The 16775-nt window shown below is 44.9% G+C and overlaps 1 protein-coding gene across 5 annotated transcripts in view; it reads left to right on the plus strand.

The window, feature by feature from the left end:
• The window catches only part of ppfibp2b (PPFIA binding protein 2b), a 111096-nt gene that overhangs the window by 78379 nt on the left and 15942 nt on the right, over nucleotides 1-16775 (plus strand). For 2 of the 5 annotated variants that reach the window (XM_037767634.1, XM_037767635.1), the window contains exons 9-20: nucleotides 5218-5329; nucleotides 5459-5491; nucleotides 7265-7326; nucleotides 7424-7499; nucleotides 7607-7689; nucleotides 8675-8742; nucleotides 8829-8885; nucleotides 9280-9340; nucleotides 9557-9604; nucleotides 12275-12416; nucleotides 16205-16346; nucleotides 16523-16642. In XM_037767634.1, coding sequence (XP_037623562.1) covers nucleotides 5218-5329; nucleotides 5459-5491; nucleotides 7265-7326; nucleotides 7424-7499; nucleotides 7607-7689; nucleotides 8675-8742; nucleotides 8829-8885; nucleotides 9280-9340; nucleotides 9557-9604; nucleotides 12275-12416; nucleotides 16205-16346; nucleotides 16523-16642 — 1004 coding nt within the window. Of the gene's footprint in view, nucleotides 1-2143; nucleotides 2288-5217; nucleotides 5330-5458; nucleotides 5492-7264; nucleotides 7327-7423; nucleotides 7500-7606; nucleotides 7690-8674; nucleotides 8743-8828; nucleotides 8886-9279; nucleotides 9341-9556; nucleotides 9605-12274; nucleotides 12417-16204; nucleotides 16347-16522; nucleotides 16643-16775 lie in introns of those variants that run through there. The other 3 variants (XM_037767637.1, XM_037767638.1, XM_037767636.1) reach the window with 3 other exon arrangements.

Here is a 16775-nt window from a genome sequence, read left to right on the forward strand (position 1 = left end):
AGTTTTACGAAGTTAGATGGGAAATCGAACATTTGCTCCGACGTTTTCGGAGTTTAGAAGCTCCACAAACTGCCGTCACAGCTAGCTAGCACGTGCCGGGGTTGCTACCTCTCCAGTCTCGTAGACGAGAGCAATGTTTTATATTTCCCGTCTACTTCACTATGAGCTGTTAGAATAAGTAGTTTAAACCTGCTGTATCTTATAAAGTATAAAAACATAACATAAACAACAAAATCAAAGTTGTATTTTTCGATAATATTGTAATAGTGGTATGAGTTACTTTTTTTGTCCAGTGCTTAAAGCACTGGACAAAAAAAAGACAAAAAAAGACAAGCTGTTTTAAAGGCTAAAGCCTGGTCTAGCATACTGCTAAATACATCGCTTCAACGATCACATACTGCATACTACTGAGGAACGCAGTATGCAGTACATACTGCATACTACATACTGCATACGTCAGTAGAATGCAGTAGGCGGTTTCGAATACAGCCATAGTCCATAGTATATAGTGTATAGTGTATATATATACGTATATATATACGTATATATATACTGTATATATGTAATGATGACACTTTCTGAATTACCACAAACCTTGTTTGGCCTTTCTGCACTGCAATCTCTTCTTACTTATCGGCCCACATATCACAGAGCTGCTGTATGAAAGGAGAGATCATTCAATGTAGCAATACAGCCTGGTATTTAAACAATGATTGTGACGTGAGGATTAGCAGATTAAGTGGCAGTAAGTCATTCATAGCTAACAACCAGCTCGCATGTCGTCTCATTTTCACAGTGGACAGTAATGAGGTGGCCAATGTGAGAAACATCTAGTTTGATTTGATTGATTTGATTTGATTGATTTCTGTCACTTATCCACAGAAATATTCTTTATCTACATCATTGTTTTCTAATCCTTCTATTGAAGCTTTATGATGCTTACACTGCACTAAATCTTCAAACCAAACCAATGTTTTAACTGCAGTAGAAGCATTTTATACTCCTTTCCCCATAAGTCAACCTCACATATTTGGTATTTTTCGAAAATCTGAGGCCTTTACTAGAAATTTAAAGGGACTGTTTGTAAGAATCAGAAATTGATGTTAACAGCGACACCTGTGGCCGTCAAATCAACGAAAGTCAGCGTCCTGTTGCTCGCGCTTGTGCTCGCTCTACATTGACATGAACGAGCGTCGATCAAAACAGTGAGGCGACACACGTCAGCTAAAAGCACAATATCACTCTATATTTCAGCTGCTTGGCAGAAATGTTAGCTGACCAGACGAAGGTCTCTCCATGAATCAATGCTGATCCTAGTGTTGGCTTTTCCTGCCTCAGCCTCTCGACCGCGGCCGGAGGGAACAGGGGAGACACCGGAGTTTTGGTCGGAGACCATAACGTTTCTCTCTGCGGAGCCCCGTCACTTCACAAGACACGGGAAACCTCTGTTGGTCTGGAGGAGTTGCAGCAGTTATTTCTGCAGAAACGTCCACTGTACATTCACTAGATATTCTCAGAGCTAAACTAACTCTTCTGCAGTGTGTAATGTGCACACATGCATGTGAGAGTGGAGCGAAAAAGCGATAACGAGCGCGGTGTGTGAGTGAAGGCAGTCAGGCAGAGGAGCAGAGGAGCAGAGTACAGCAGAGACTCCGGTCCTGGAGACCAAAGCTACGGTCTCCCCCGCGTCCTCCGACCGCGGCCAACACTGTTTAACAGACGGGCTTCACTAGATACAACCAAGAGGTTTTGGTGCTTCACTGTAGTTTGTGTTGGAGTCTGAGTCTGAACAGCTCAGTCACACGCGAGCGTGCATGGGACACCGACCCGCAATGATTTATAAGTGTAAGAAGTTACAAACAGTCCCTTTAAATAATGGTTCATGAGTTTGAATAAAATGTGGTTGCACAACATGGCTCGGTAAGGACGGCCCAGCAGGGTTTAAGAGGTTAATATGTTGCTATAAAGCATCTCTCTCCTAACACGTTGTTGTTACTGCAGACTGCCAGTGCTTTCTCTGTGCTTACAGTGCTTCCTTCCTCCTCTCCCTCCTCTATCCTCTCCTCTCTGCGGCTGGCTCTCTTCACTTCTTGTCTTTCTCCTCATCTCTACATCCCCCCCATCATTACCCCTCTTCCTGTGTCTCTGCTCTCTCTAGCTTTCTATCTCTTACTCTCTCCATGTGTGTTACCAGTCACTCATGACCCAGCTGTCCAGCCTCAAGCTGACTGTGGAGCACACGCAGCTGGAGAAGCAGCACTGGGAGGAGCGCTGGCGCAGCGCACAGGTGCCTCTCCTCTTCCTCCTCTTCCTCCTCTTGTCCTCTTGCTCGTCACTTCTGTGTCTGTTCCTTTGCTCCGATTAGTCCTTCTGCTAACACTCCCCTCTGTCGTCCTCCTTTGCTACCTCTTCCTCACCAGTGCTCTCCTTCGGCCGTACGCTTCTCCGCTTCCTCCTCTCCTTCCTAATTTCCTCACTTTGCGCTCCAGCTCTTCTTTTTTTCCCCTCCTGCTCCTCTTCGTTTTGCTGTTGTTGGTCTTGTGATGTGTGGCTGAACTTCCCTTACAAATCACAAATATTCACAGAGACAGAGACAAACAGTTAGATAGTAAAACATTCTGATTTTGATAAGGTATATGTGCTCATATATCAGTGTGAGGAAGCAAAAAAAAAAGGAAATCCCATCCTTCTGACTGTCTCTCTTCCTTTCTGAGAGTTTGTATGGATAATGTAAATCAATATGATTGTGATGTGTTGTGTGACCAGGACCCCAGCAGGCAGTGACAGATGCAGCTGAAAGTGGACAGACTTAATCCTGATGTTTGTAGGCAAAATAGCAAACGTCATTGTTCAGGAACATACAGGAAACAGACCATAACTCTACAGTCTCTCTGCCCGCTTCACGACTCTATCTGGCGTCTAGTGAAGGCTTCTGCTCCTTTTGACTTATAGGCTTTTATTGTGAGGCAGCTGGAGGAGCTGTTGAGTTTGCATTTAAAGCATACCACCATTGTAAACACGCAAGCCTGTGCACACACCCGTTGTCTCCAACTGTCAGCAGCTTTGTCCCTATTATGCGTCAAAAAACACCCCCGAGTCCTCTGTTTCCTGAAACTAGGAGCAAGCAAAATCACAAGCTCAAAAATAGGGCACATGTTGTTGTGATCAACTACGTTTTACAGTCGTGTTAAAGGGACTGTTTGTAAGTTCTTACACGTATAAATCAATCCGGGTCGGTGTCCTATGCACACTCGCGTGTGGCTACGCTGTTCAGACTCAGACTCCAACACAAACTACACGGAAGCACCAAAACCTCTTGGTTGTATCTAGTGAAGCCCGTCTGTTAAACAGTGTTGGCCGCAGTCGGAGGACGCGGGGGAGACCGTAGCTTTGGTCTCCAGGACCGGAGTCTCTGCTGTTCTCTGCTCCTCTGCTCCTCTGCCTGCCTTCACTCACACACCGCACTCGTTCTCATTCGCTCAGCTCGCTCCATCTCTCACGTGCATGCGTGCAGACTCCACACTGCAGAAGAGTTAGTTTAGCTCTGAGAATATCTAGTGAATGTACAGTGGACGTTTGTTCAGAAATAACTGCTGCAGCTCCTCCAGACCAACAGAGGTTTCCCGTGTCTTGTGAAGTGACGGGGCTCCGCAGAGAGAAACGTTATCGTCTCCGACCAAAACTCCGGTGTCTCCCCTGTTCCCTCCGGCCGCAGTCGGGAGGCTGAGGCAGGAAAAGCCAACACTAGGATCAGCAGTGATTCATGGAGAGACCTTCGTCTGGTCAGCTAACATTACTGCCAAGCAGCTGAAATATAGAGTGATATTGTGCTTTTAGCTGACGTGTGTCGCCTCACTGTTTTGAGCGATGCTCGTTCATGTCTATGTAGAGCGAGCACAAGCGCGAGCAGCAGGACGCTGACTTTTGTTGACTTAACGGCCACAGGTGTTGCTGTTAACAAGACATTTCTGATTCTTACAAACAGTCCCTTTAACCAGAACGGAAATTATTTTTGAGGGGGGCATTTCATGCCTTTATTTGAAGGATGACATTCAACCAAAGCCCCTGGCCCTGAGTGAACTGGGGACGTTGCTGTTCATGGTTGGTGCTTCAGCCCCTACACCACCAGGGCACTCTGATACAGGATACCTCTTTTCTTTTTGCATTTTTTGTATTGGACAGTCGACAGTGAAGAGGTAGACGGCAAATAAGGGGAGAGAGAGAGAAAAAGGTCTGAATCAAATTATGAACACCAAAACTATAAACCAAGTCTTTAATTCAGGAGAAGTGAGGAGCTTGGCTGTTGGTCATGAGGCAGTCAGGGCAGTCATGTGAGAGGCATCAACACCACATTAATAGAGACGGGAGCTGATGTTGGACAGCGTGGTGCGTCTCAGGGACACAAAGACTCCTCTTTTTAATAATCTGTCCCCTGTCCAGATCTTCTTCGGGGAACTCCCCAGTCTTGTGGTGTCAGCTGTATGGAGGTGTGGAGAGATGGGATGGGTTTGGGCTCAAATGTGGGTGGGACCAATAAAATGGTAGACACCTCATGAAGGTAGTGCTTAAAGTAGAGGTGATAGAAAGTAACACAGATAGGTAAAACACATCTTTAATACGCAACAGAGGCCTGGTGGTGGATTCAGCACATTTTCTAATAGTTGTCTCGTGTCCTCTGGCTTGCTGATCCAGATGCGAGTGTCCTCCTAGCCCTGCTTTTGGTGATGGACTTATTCAGTACCCAGTGTGTCCTCCCAGTGTGTCTCAACTGCTCACAATGTTGTTTCATATCATTAGCTGAGTGATTTGACGCCTCATTCCGTGTGACCGGTGGCGCTCACATGAGTGCCATCAACCTGTAAATTTGGGATGACTTTGGCTCAGTGGGTAGAGTGGGTCGTCCTGTAACCGCAAGGTTGGCGGTGCGATCCCCAGCTCCTACTGTCCTACTGCATGTCCAAGTGTTCTCGGCGCTTTACGGCAGCCCAGGACGGGGTTGAATGCAGAGGTCACAATTCATGCATGTACATGTCTGAATGTATTCAGTTTGTTTTTGTTAAATCAAATGAATAAATTCTGAGCCGTCCTGTCAGCCACTAGACCTGATAAAACACTCTTGTTTTTAGAGGACAAGTCCAGTTGCCTACAACTCGGCATTATCCAACGACCTGGAACACCAACACAGTTCACGGACATGTTCTCTGTCTTCCTCCACAGGCGGAAATGTCAGAGCTGCAGCAGCTCCTGGCCTCCAAAGACGCTGAGATCGAATGCCTGCAGACCCAGCTGTTGTCCAGAGGCAGCTCAGCCAATGACAACGCAGAGAGAGGTACACACACAGCTGACAGTCTGACCAATCACATCTGTCCGGTGTGGATGTAACATCTAACCAACATGTCCCTCTCTCCTCTGCTGTACACTTGACTGGTTCTTGACTCCCTGCTGCCCTCTGCTGTAGAGGAGCTGTATATCAAGCAGCTGATTAACAAATGTAAGGCATGGTGAGCTGTTGCCATGGGTCCAATTTTCAACCAAACTGCTCCGCCTATAAAGACACGGGGACGACTTTTTTGACATGATATGTAAAACTTCCTAACACGTATCAATTCTGTTGTCAAGTGCTGCAGAACTTTAAATGTAAAGCTCAGTAGCCTGTTGATCCGTTGCCTGGTGGAGGAGTGTCTGGTTGAAGACTGGACCACAGCTCAGCTCCAGTTTGTGTTGGTCCCAGTAAACGTTCAGCTACATCCTTTTCAAGCCCTCTGGCCGGTTTGGTTTCCAAAGAGCTTCTCTGATTGTCGGGCAATGCAACATGGAGAGTATTATCGCGCTCACACCACGGCCACCCGCCAACACGATATGTCAGATTAGAAATATCAGTGGTTGAGGCTGGACCAGGAGTAGCTCTGCATCCTGCTCCACCATGTTACTGAAACCGTCTCTGCAGCTGAGATAACGTTACATCTCTCTCACACACACACACACACACACGTGCACACTCATACACAAGCCCTTCACCTGCTATTTAACACTGGCGCTTTAACAAACTGCAAACAAACACCTGCGTCATACAGCAGGTGTCCGGTTACACTGTCTGCTTATCAAAAACTTCCAGCCAATCAGAATTAAGGATTTGTCAGTGGCTGTGGTATCAGCGTGTATAGAGCTGAATGTGCAGGGCCATCTAATATGTCAGATTAGAGCCCGAGTCTGTCAGTTTGTTTTGCCTAAGTCAGATATTTTAAAGGGGAACTCACCAGAGACAGAAGAAAAGAACAGTCCACACGGATGAAGCCGTAGCCGACATCTCCTGATGTATCCTACAGCAGCTTTTCATTGGACCCTCCCTACCTGATAGATGCTGTACCTGTAAATGTGTAGTTCATACTGAGATAACCCTGATGACATCACTATGACATCATTAGGGTTATTCTCCTCTGAAGCCACAGAACATATTATACAACTGTGTTCACAGGCTGAGTAGTGCTGCTAAACGGACCTTTATGTGTAAGACTGGTGGAGTTCCCCTTTAAGATACGTTTCTGTATCTGAATGACATCACGCCCAGTGTTGTATGTGTATGTGTGTGTATGTATTGTGTTGCTCGTAAAAACCTAATGTCTATAAAAGTGTAGTATGTCATAAAAATCATTAAAATATTCATAGTATAGTATGTCATAAAAAGTCGTAAAAATAGTCATAGTATATAGTAGTATGCCATAAAAAAGTCATAGTATAGTATGTCACAAAATAATAAAAATGGTCATAGTATAATTTGTCATAAGAATCATTAAAATAGTCAAATGTCATAAAATGTCATAGAATAATATGTAATAAAAAGTCATAGTATAGTATGAAATAAAAAAAGTCATAAAAATAGTCATAGTGTAGTATGTAAAAAAAAATTATAGTATAGTATGTCACAAAATAATAAAAATAGTCATAGTATAATTTGTCATAAAAATCATTAAAAAATAGCCATAGTATAGTATGTCATAAAAACAAATCATAAAAATAGTCATAGTATAGTATACATTTTAGGAATCCAGGAGAGATGTTGGTATTGGCGTTGTTGCTATACACACGGCAGAGCTGCAGTGTTGGTCACAGGTGATGGTGTGTATGGGCAGCCCGCTGTCAGCGTGCATTTGTGTTGCTTGTTCATTCCCATTAGCATGGCTGTCATGTCTGTCGCCAACATCAGACGGCCTAAATGAACAGGACGTGACGGTAACATTAGAATGCTTCCCTTTTTCTCTGTCAGACCAGGAATACCAGAGGCTGAAGGTGGGCATGGAGTCTTTGTTAGCTTCAAATGATGAAAAGGTAAATGAAAGCTGTTTTTAATACACTGCCGTGATGAAAACGTTCCCTTTACTGTTCAGTTTGATGATACATAATGGGGGTGTGTTGCTGATCACAGGACCGGCGTATAGAGGAGCTGACCATTCTGCTTGGCCAGTACAGAAAGATGAGGGATGTCATGGCACTCACACAGGGTGAGAAATCAATTACATCCTTTTTCTCTCCTGAAATCTGAAAGTAGCAAACGCTGTTCTGTCCTGTGTAGTTTCTGTAATGGTGTGGTGCTGTGTGATGTCGGTAGGGAGCAGTGAAGAGGAGCTGAGTGGCAGTCTGAGACTCCGAGCCATCACACACAAAGCTCAGTCTGATTTCGTCAGGTCAGAGGTAAGATGATGAAGCACATAACCTTTTTTACAACCTCTAACATCTCATCTCATCTTCAACCACTTATCCGGGTCGGGTCGTGGGGCAACAGCTCCAGCAGGGGACCCCAAACTTCCCTTTCCCAGGCCACATTAACCAGCTCTGACTGGGGCCGAGGCGTTCCCAGGCCAGTGTGGAGATATAATCTCTCCACCTAGTCCTGGGTCTTCCCCGTGGCCTCATCCCAGCTGGTCGTGCCTGGAACACCTCCCAAGGGGGGCGCCCAGGGGGGCATCCTTACTAGATGCCCGAACCACCTCAGCTGGCTCCTTTCGACGCAAAGGAGTAGCGGCTCTACTCCGAGTCCCTCACGGATGACTGAGCTTCTCACCCTATCTCTAAGGGAGACGCCAGCCACCCTCCTGAGGAAACCCATTTCGGCCGCTTGTACCCGCGATCTAGTTCTTTGGGTCATGACCCAGCCCTCATGACCATAGGTGAGAGTAGGAACAAAGATTGACCGGTAGATCGAGAGCTTTGGCTTCCAGCTCAGCTCTCTTTTCATCACAACGGTGCGGTAAAGTGAATGCAATACGGCCCCTCCCTCACCCCCCCGCTGCTCATATTCTCCGGCCAATCTCACGTTCCATTGTCCCCTCACTCGCGAACAAGACCCCAAGGTACTTGAACCCTTCACTTGGGGAAAGGACTCATTCCCTACCCGTACTAGGCAATCCATCGGTTTCCTGCAAAGAACCATGGCCTCAGATTTAGAGGTGCTGATCCTCATCCGAGCCGCTTCACACTCGGCTGTGACCCGATCCAGTTCTACCTCTAATGACGGAATGCAATTATAAGCAGTAATCAAAACCCTTCTCGACCTGTGGGTCATCTCACAGGATTCGTCCTCTGAAAAATGACTTCCCCGGAAATGGACACTGATATTTTGACTGAAGAACTGTTCACAAAAACTGGAAGAACTAAACTGTGATTTGTCTCTGCGTAGATATCATCAAGAGGGTCTTCTCCACTTCTGCTTTCTTCATCTCCTTACCAGAGAGAGTTGGACTCCAGGTATAAAATATATACACACACACACACACCACACATCTGACAGCTGCTTCCTATTAATCGTTCATCTTATGTGCCATCTGTTGTAGTATCCAGAACTCTGTGGACACATCGCTGGTGTCCACAAGCTTCCTGAATGGATCCTGGTACGTAGAAGATGAACATAGTAAAGTAATAGTATATTATGTCATAAAAAGTAATAGTATATTATTTCATAAAAAGTCATGGTATAGTATGTCATTAAAATCATAAAATAGTCATATATTATGTCATAAAAATAGTCAAGTCAAATGTCATAAACAAATATATCACAAAAAAATCATAGAATAGTATGTCATAAAAATCATAAAAATAGTCATAGTATAGTATGTCATAAAAAGTCATAGTATACTAATTCCTGAATGGATCCTGGTACGTAGAAGATGAACATGTCAGAGTTGACCTAAAAGGACTCACCTCAGATTGAAGGCAGTCATCGTGTGTGAGTTCTAAATCCTTCATCATTTCTAATTTTCGAAGTCTGTTATTTTTTTTTTCCAGGCATCAGCACAGGTTGCTGTCCAGCAGTCTGGAAGAGTTGCAGAGTGGATCCTTACAAAAGGTTTGTTAATTCATAGAAAAGGACTGATCGACTTCTATCTAATCCAACTCATCTACTGCATGTCTACGCCAACCTGCTGCTGCTTCTGATCAACTAACTTTATCAATAATCATTCATGTTCTTTGATTCTAATGGTGTGAATGCTAACCTGCTAACTTTGTGTGTGTGTGTGTGTGTGCGTGTGTGTGTGTGTGTGTGTGTGTGTGTTGGCTATAGGCTGTAGACATCCAGCCAGTTGAAACTGAATCAGACACAAGGACAGAGGTACTGATCTGCTGCATGACTTCACACAACCTAACCGTCCCAAACACACCACTGTTACTGTTGCCCATGTAGCAGCGACAGGCTCCACTGCATTTCAGTTCACTCCTGAGTGAATTCAAAATACCATTTTTATAGATCTTTACATCAAAAAAACTACTTCTCTAGATAAAACTGAAGGTGAACTGGATCCATCCCAGTTATACCTAATAAATAATGCATAATGACGTCAAGGTATTCATGCACGTGGGATGCAAGGATGCACATCCTTACATATTTAAGCCATGACCACGGAGGGTGCTTGCTGTTGTTTTGTTTTTTTATTCACCCTTTATTTTAAAGTACCAAATAGTTCACCAGGGGCCAGATGCATAAAACTCTGTAGATTCTCAGAAAGACAGATGCATCCTTTTCATCAGATGTATAAACCAGCACGTATGCTTGATTCTGTTTGATAAACCTCATTGTGGAGCTGGACTCACATGAACATGAAGCCTCGTGTCCGCTCTCACAGGTAGCCACAGATGGATGGAGATTAAACATCTGTTTGCAGATGGATACCTGTGCTCGCTCCAGTCAAGTCAAGTCAATTTAATTTGTATAGCCCAAAATCACAGATTTGCCTCAGGGGGGCTTTACAATCTGTACAGGATACGACCCCCTCTGTCCTTTACAGTACCACCCTCTCATCTCAAACTCCCCCATAGAAAAACCTTTTAACAGGGAAAAAGAAAAAAATGTTAGAAACCCCAGGCAGAACAACAGAGAATTTAAACTTCATTTTTATCGTCCCGTACATACATGAAATGTAACCCATCCTGAGCATCAGGAGCAGTGGGCTTTACAAAGTCTTTCACAATTCCGGATCAAATCCAAAGATCACTAACAGGGAGATGACGTGTCTATAAAAACAACGATAGCATTCATCTCTCATAATGAAGTTTATAAATGTGCCTTTGACGTTTTATGGAACTAAAAACAAATTTTACCCGTCTCTCAACCCATATTCGGTCTCCTCGCCATCATCTCACCTGCAGCTATCTCAGCTAAACCGTGTGTAAGCTGGTCTGAAGTCAGCACTAAGGTGTCCTCATTCTCACCGCTTTATTAATACCTGTGGTTTAATAATGATTACTTGAACTATCAATGGCCATCATGTGACTGGTGTTCAGCTATTTACACGTGTACAGAACACTGGACACGGCTTCTGCTTCTGTCAATATTTCTCTCTACTTACATATAAACTCATTCATAAATCCTGTGTTCATCACTTAAAGGGACTGTTTGTAAGAATAAGAAATCACTTGTTAACAGCGACACCTGTGGCCGTTATGTCAACTAAAGTCAGCGTTGCTCGCGCTCGTGCTCGCTCTACATAGACATGAACGAGCATCGCTCAAAACAGTGAGGCGACACACGTCAGCTAAAAGCACAATATCACTCTATATTCCAGCTGCTTGGCAGTAATGTTAGCTGACCAGACGAAGGTCTCTCCATGAATCATTGCTGATCCTAGTGTTGGCTTTTCCTGCCTCAGCCTCCCGACCGCGGCCGGAGGGAACATGGGAGACACCGGAGTTTTGGTCGGAGACGATAACGTTTCTCTCTGCGGAGCCCCGTCACTTCACAAGACACGGGAAACCTCTGTTGGTCTGGAGGAGCTGCAGCAGTTATTTCTGCACAAACGTCCACTGTACATTCACTAGATATTCTCAGAGCTAAACTAACTCTTCTGCAGTGTGGAGTGTGCGCTCATGCACGTGAGAGTTGAGAGAAAGAGCGAGAACGAGCGCGGTGTGTGAGTGAAGACAGGCAGAGGAGCAGAGGAGCAGAGGAGCAGAGGAGCAGAGTACAGCAGAGACTCCGGTCCTGGAGACCAAAGCTACGGTCTCCCCCGCGTCCTCCGACCGCGACCAACACTGTTTAACAGACGGGCTTCACTAGATACAACCAAGAGGTTTTGGTGCTTCACTGTAGTTTGTGTTGGAGTCTGAGTCAGAACAGCGTAGCCACACGCGAGCGCGCATGGGACACCGACCCGCAATGATTTATATGTGTAAGAAGTTACAAACAGTCCCTTTAACTACAGTACTTCAGTAAATTTACTTAGTTACTTTCCAACACTGCTTTCTGAAATTGATTGTTGCCGGTGAAAAGCAAAGTTCCCCCTCTGAGTAAAAGAACAAATGTGTCCTGATCACAGCCCTACACACACACACACACACACACACACACACAAAGGGTGTGTGTCAGTAGTGCTCGGCATCATGGCTGCCTCCAGATGTTTCTCTCTGCTCTCATCACCCAGTCGGCCTCCAGAGGACACTACGTTATGCTCCAGAGCACAAGGAGCCAATCAGATCAGGAGTCCAGAGATTTAGGCCAGTAGGGGAAATGTGATTTACATAAAAGTCACATCTCACACCACTGAGTTTCAATCTTTTTAAGCCATAACTATAGTATCAGAAGCAGATGAAGAAAACGGTGTCCACTCCATCAGAGTTATCTGTCGAGAATATTGTTCATTAGAACTCAAACTGCAGTGAATTGTGATTAAAGGCTAGTAGACGTCTGTTAGCGTACTTTCAACAGACATTATGGCTCTTTTATTTTGGAAGTTGATGCTAGACGACTAAAAAATAACTCACTGTTTTGTTTTTTGATATCCTCCAGAACCCCGACATGGAGCTGAGCAAGTACCAGACTCTGCCGGGGAAACTAAAGAGTAAAAAGAGGGAGGTGAGGGTCGAGCTGAACGGAGATGATGATGATGATGCATTTCCTGTCCACGGCCACGGGCACGACTACCGTCTCAGTGAGTTCCTCTGAGCAACACAGAGATCATGTTCAGTAGTTTCTACCTTTGATAGAAGACTGTGTTAATGACAGTGGAGTCTGTAAGAGGGACATTGGGCCTCATGCAAGAACCATTAGCAAAATGTGTTGTTAAGTGGCTCATACAAGGCTTTAAATGAAAACATGTTCCCGGATGCAGAATACTCTGGTTGTCCTTTGACAGTACAGTCATTTTGAGGAGGGGTCTAGACCCGTCGTACAAGTCACACTCTTGTTTGACCTATTATGTAGAATTATAATTCCATAATCTGAATGAATTCGGACTTTAAATATGATACCGAAATCTTTTGAGATGAAATAGAATAAATACAAAACTGGATTGACTGCAAATTAAATGAACCTGTGTAGATACCAAACTAATGAGGTGAGAGAGTGTGAACTGGAATGATATTACCCTGTGTGGCTGTGACCATCACACTCTGGCCCCGTTCAGACCTGGTATTAACATGTGTCCTCAGATCACAAGTGGACAGCTTTAAGTATGTCTGTTCACACCTGGCATTAGAACGCGTCTCCACATGCGTCTTCAGTAACCAGTTGTGATCCAATCTCACTTCCCCGCTCTACGTATATGCAAATAAACATGCAGTAAACACACGGCTGATACAGCAGACGTTGTGACGTAATATTACAGGAATTTCAGTAGTAATATCCTACATATTCCTGAATTCGGATACATTTTTATTAACTTCAAAATATAAAGTTATTGTACCGGCGGTCCCCGGGAACCTCCGTGCCATCGACACAACTACCTTTACCAGGCAACAGCAGCGTGCAGAGCTTCAGAGAGCCGGGGAGAAGAGAGCGAGCAGGTGGTCGGTCGGGTGTCAGCTCCGCGCAAAGCAGCCATCTCCGACAGTATGATAATAATGCACTTCCTGTTCCCAGTCTGATAGTCTGTAGATTATGTAGCCTATAAACAAGATATAATTTAATAAAATACAGTTGTACCGACAGGATACAGTAGAGCACAGAGGCCGTTTCCATGCTGTGAGGCAGACCAGCGCCCGTGTCTGTCTGTTTATTCACACGAGGAGCTCAGAGAACCTGCTGATCCCAGCGGGATGTCAGTAGAGTAGGCGGTCCTTAAAGGTCTCATATTGTAAAAAGTGAGATTGTCATGTCTTTTATATTATAAAGCAGGTTTAAGTGATATATAAATACTGTTTAACCATATCAAAACGCTCAATATACGGAGAAACACACACAGCCCGTATTCAGAAATTGTGCGTTTGAAACAAGCCGTTAGGATTTCTGTCCATTTGTGATGTCACAAATCTACAATATTTAGAGCATTACATGGTTTTAAACATAAACATTCTAAATATGTTCCAGTTTATTTCCTGTTGCAGTGTATGTAAATAACATCAGCTGACAGGAAGTAAACATGGACCAAACCTTTTGCCTAGCAACGCAATTCTGTTGCAATTCCGTTGAAATGCACTAAAACGGAGCGTTTCAGACAGAGGGTGAACACAGCTATATTCAGACAGACAGTATGAGGAAAATAAAGTTTTTTTTTAACATTACAGCATGTAAACATGTTCTATTAGAAACACAAAATACAAGTATGAACCTGAAAATAAGCACGATATGGGACCTTTAATGTGGCCCGGGACACATACGCGTTCACATTGCTAAAAGAATGTGGTCATATGTGTCCCAGACCACCTCTGAATGTCGTCTGAAAGATCCGATCTCAATGCGTCCTCAATGCGTCTTGAGTGCGTTCACACCTGTACTTAGAGCTGTCCACTTGTGATCAGATCACTGTGGACGCATGTTAATACCAGATCTGAACATGGCCTCTGACAAAACAAAGTGAGAAATGTGCTATCTGTGCCCGTCTCAGGACTGTAATAAGCCCGTCCTATCATTTAATTTGGCCCGACTGGGCTTGGTTTTTAGGTGGGATGATTTCTATTAAATCTAGCGTACTCCGGCTGGTTTCTGAAGATTACCAACGCTAGCTTTAAGTGGGAAAATAATGATCTTCTTAAACAGAGCTTTTAATGTACCAAAGTAAACTGTAACTTTTAAATAACTCTCCAACTCAACTAACATCAACTAACTCTGCTCCAACTGCTTCCTTCTCTGTGCCCTTCCTTCCTTTCCTCCCTTCCTCCTGTCTTTGTGTTCGTGGCTGCAGTTCGCTGCAGGAGTGCCAGCGCTCCGGCTTTAGGTACGGTATGCTAATTCAAAATGTCACCAGAACTGAGTTGTTGCTCTGACTCTGAAGTCATTACAAAACAAGCTTTTTCTGATGAATAAGACTCGTGTCACACCAGACTGACAGCCGCTACCTTGGAGGTGAGCGGTGTCAGGGGTGACGAGCTGTTTTCACAGAGGATCAAGCTGCTCTATAGCCGGGATTATCAGGACTCCTTCACGAGAGCTGTCGGAAGATAACCCCCCGCTCTCTCACATCAGCATTCGCTGAAACTCTCACACACACTTAAAGCTAATAGGCATATAAGCTCGCAGCCAGCCGTGTATCAGCCTGCACAAAGCCAGCGCTGGCAGCAGGACGCTCATCAGAGGGCTGTGAGAGGGCGAGGGATGTGTGCACTTCAACTAGCTTAGACATCCAAAGGAAACAAACAGAGATGCAACCTGACATCCCCCCCGCCCCCCGTTGCTCTCCCCCGCCTCAGCCAGCACTCTCTCTCTCTCTCTCTCTCTCTCTCTCTCTCACTCTCTCTCTCTCTCTCTCTCTGACAGTCTGAAGCAGGATACCGCTGACAAAGAGCAAGGCGAGCAATTGCTCAAAGTAAACAGGCGTCAGATAAAAAAGAATCGCCCAACTTCCCATCAAACACGTCATTTAGATGGCAACAGAATTGTTTGTTTTAGCACCACCTTGGTTCAACTTCTCTTTTTCAGCCTCTGGTCAGGCGTTTGATGGGAACGTTTCAAGAAAGAAACCGGGTGCGGGATGACCTCATTCTTCTTCAGGTCGTCCTGTCGGCACCGGTCGATCTCTCATACAGAACCTCCCACTCTCTCAGTAACTGCAGAACAAATAGCAGTTTCATGTAAACAAGCAGACTTGATCCCGTCGGAGTTTTCTGGCCCAGTTTGGCACCTGCCTGAGGCTCGGAGATTTGCATGTTGCTGCTTTAGACACTGAACATGTAAACAGTGTTTATTTTGGAGATAAAGGGAGTGACTAATCCTGGCTTCTGCTTTATTTCTGCTGGCTTTTCTTCTACCTTCACTGACCTCCTCTGTCTCAGGATCTCCTGGCAAACATGACCTCTATGAGGGTGGTGGGTATTACATCTCAACCCCTATAAACTCTGTAACTCTGTGATGTTACCATCCTGTTGGATCAGTGAGCTCCACATGAGATGAGTGAATGCTATGCCCAGGGTGAAATGTACTTCTTTGTAGTGCAGGAGTATACAGCATAGAAGAGAAATCACACAGGCTTCATGCATTATTGTGTTTATTGAGAACGACTGCCTCCAGAGCGAGCGGAGAACAGTAGGCTCCTGTTGCATCATTATGACACCGTGAAGCTGGGACAGTTCAAGCAATCATTACTGGTAGAGATGTTAATGTACAACTACTGATCTGATACTCCATAAGGCCACTACTACTATACAGCTGCATCAAGTCATTTATTTTAGAAACAAGCTGCCTAACAAACACTTTCGGCCATCACACACTTCTATCATCATGCTCTAAGCCCTCATAGCCCTCATTGTGTGTCAACTCTCCTATTGTTGTGTTTTTGTCCGGCAGGACATCCAGAGAAGCTGGAGGAGTGTCTTCTGTCAGACCAGTCCCCCCTGTCCTCTGGAGTGGACTCTGGACAGCAGTCCCCCGTCTCACCAGAGAACAGGAAGAATCACAGAGACAGAGGCATTAAAAGACTCTGGGGGAAGTAAGTTTTGAAGATATATATATATATATATATATATGCACATACAGTAGAGTAGTTAACAATAACATTAACAATATCTTTTTGTTTTGCTGTCACGTTGCCACATTATCTCAGTCCCTTTCCCTTTTTCCATTTTCCCGTCACACACTCATCATCAGTGTTTTGGTTGTCCCCAGGATCCGTCGCAGCCAGTCAGGCAGTCCTGCCCAGGGTCACGACCCCGAGCTGGGGGAGTTCAAGAGGGGAGGCTTCAGAGCTACAGCTGGAGCGAGATTGTCCCATTCAGGGAACACACGGTATAAAGACACAGTGATACTGACACATCTTATGTGTGTATTAAATATCTCCTGCAGCAGAGGGAGGGAATACTGTTGTGCTCAGCTCTTATTAGCCTGCATTATTACCACGGAGTCAAGGGGTCATATCTTT

Source organism: Sebastes umbrosus, chromosome 4, assembly GCF_015220745.1.
Source record: "Sebastes umbrosus isolate fSebUmb1 chromosome 4, fSebUmb1.pri, whole genome shotgun sequence".
Lineage (NCBI taxonomy): Eukaryota > Metazoa > Chordata > Actinopteri > Perciformes > Sebastidae > Sebastes > Sebastes umbrosus.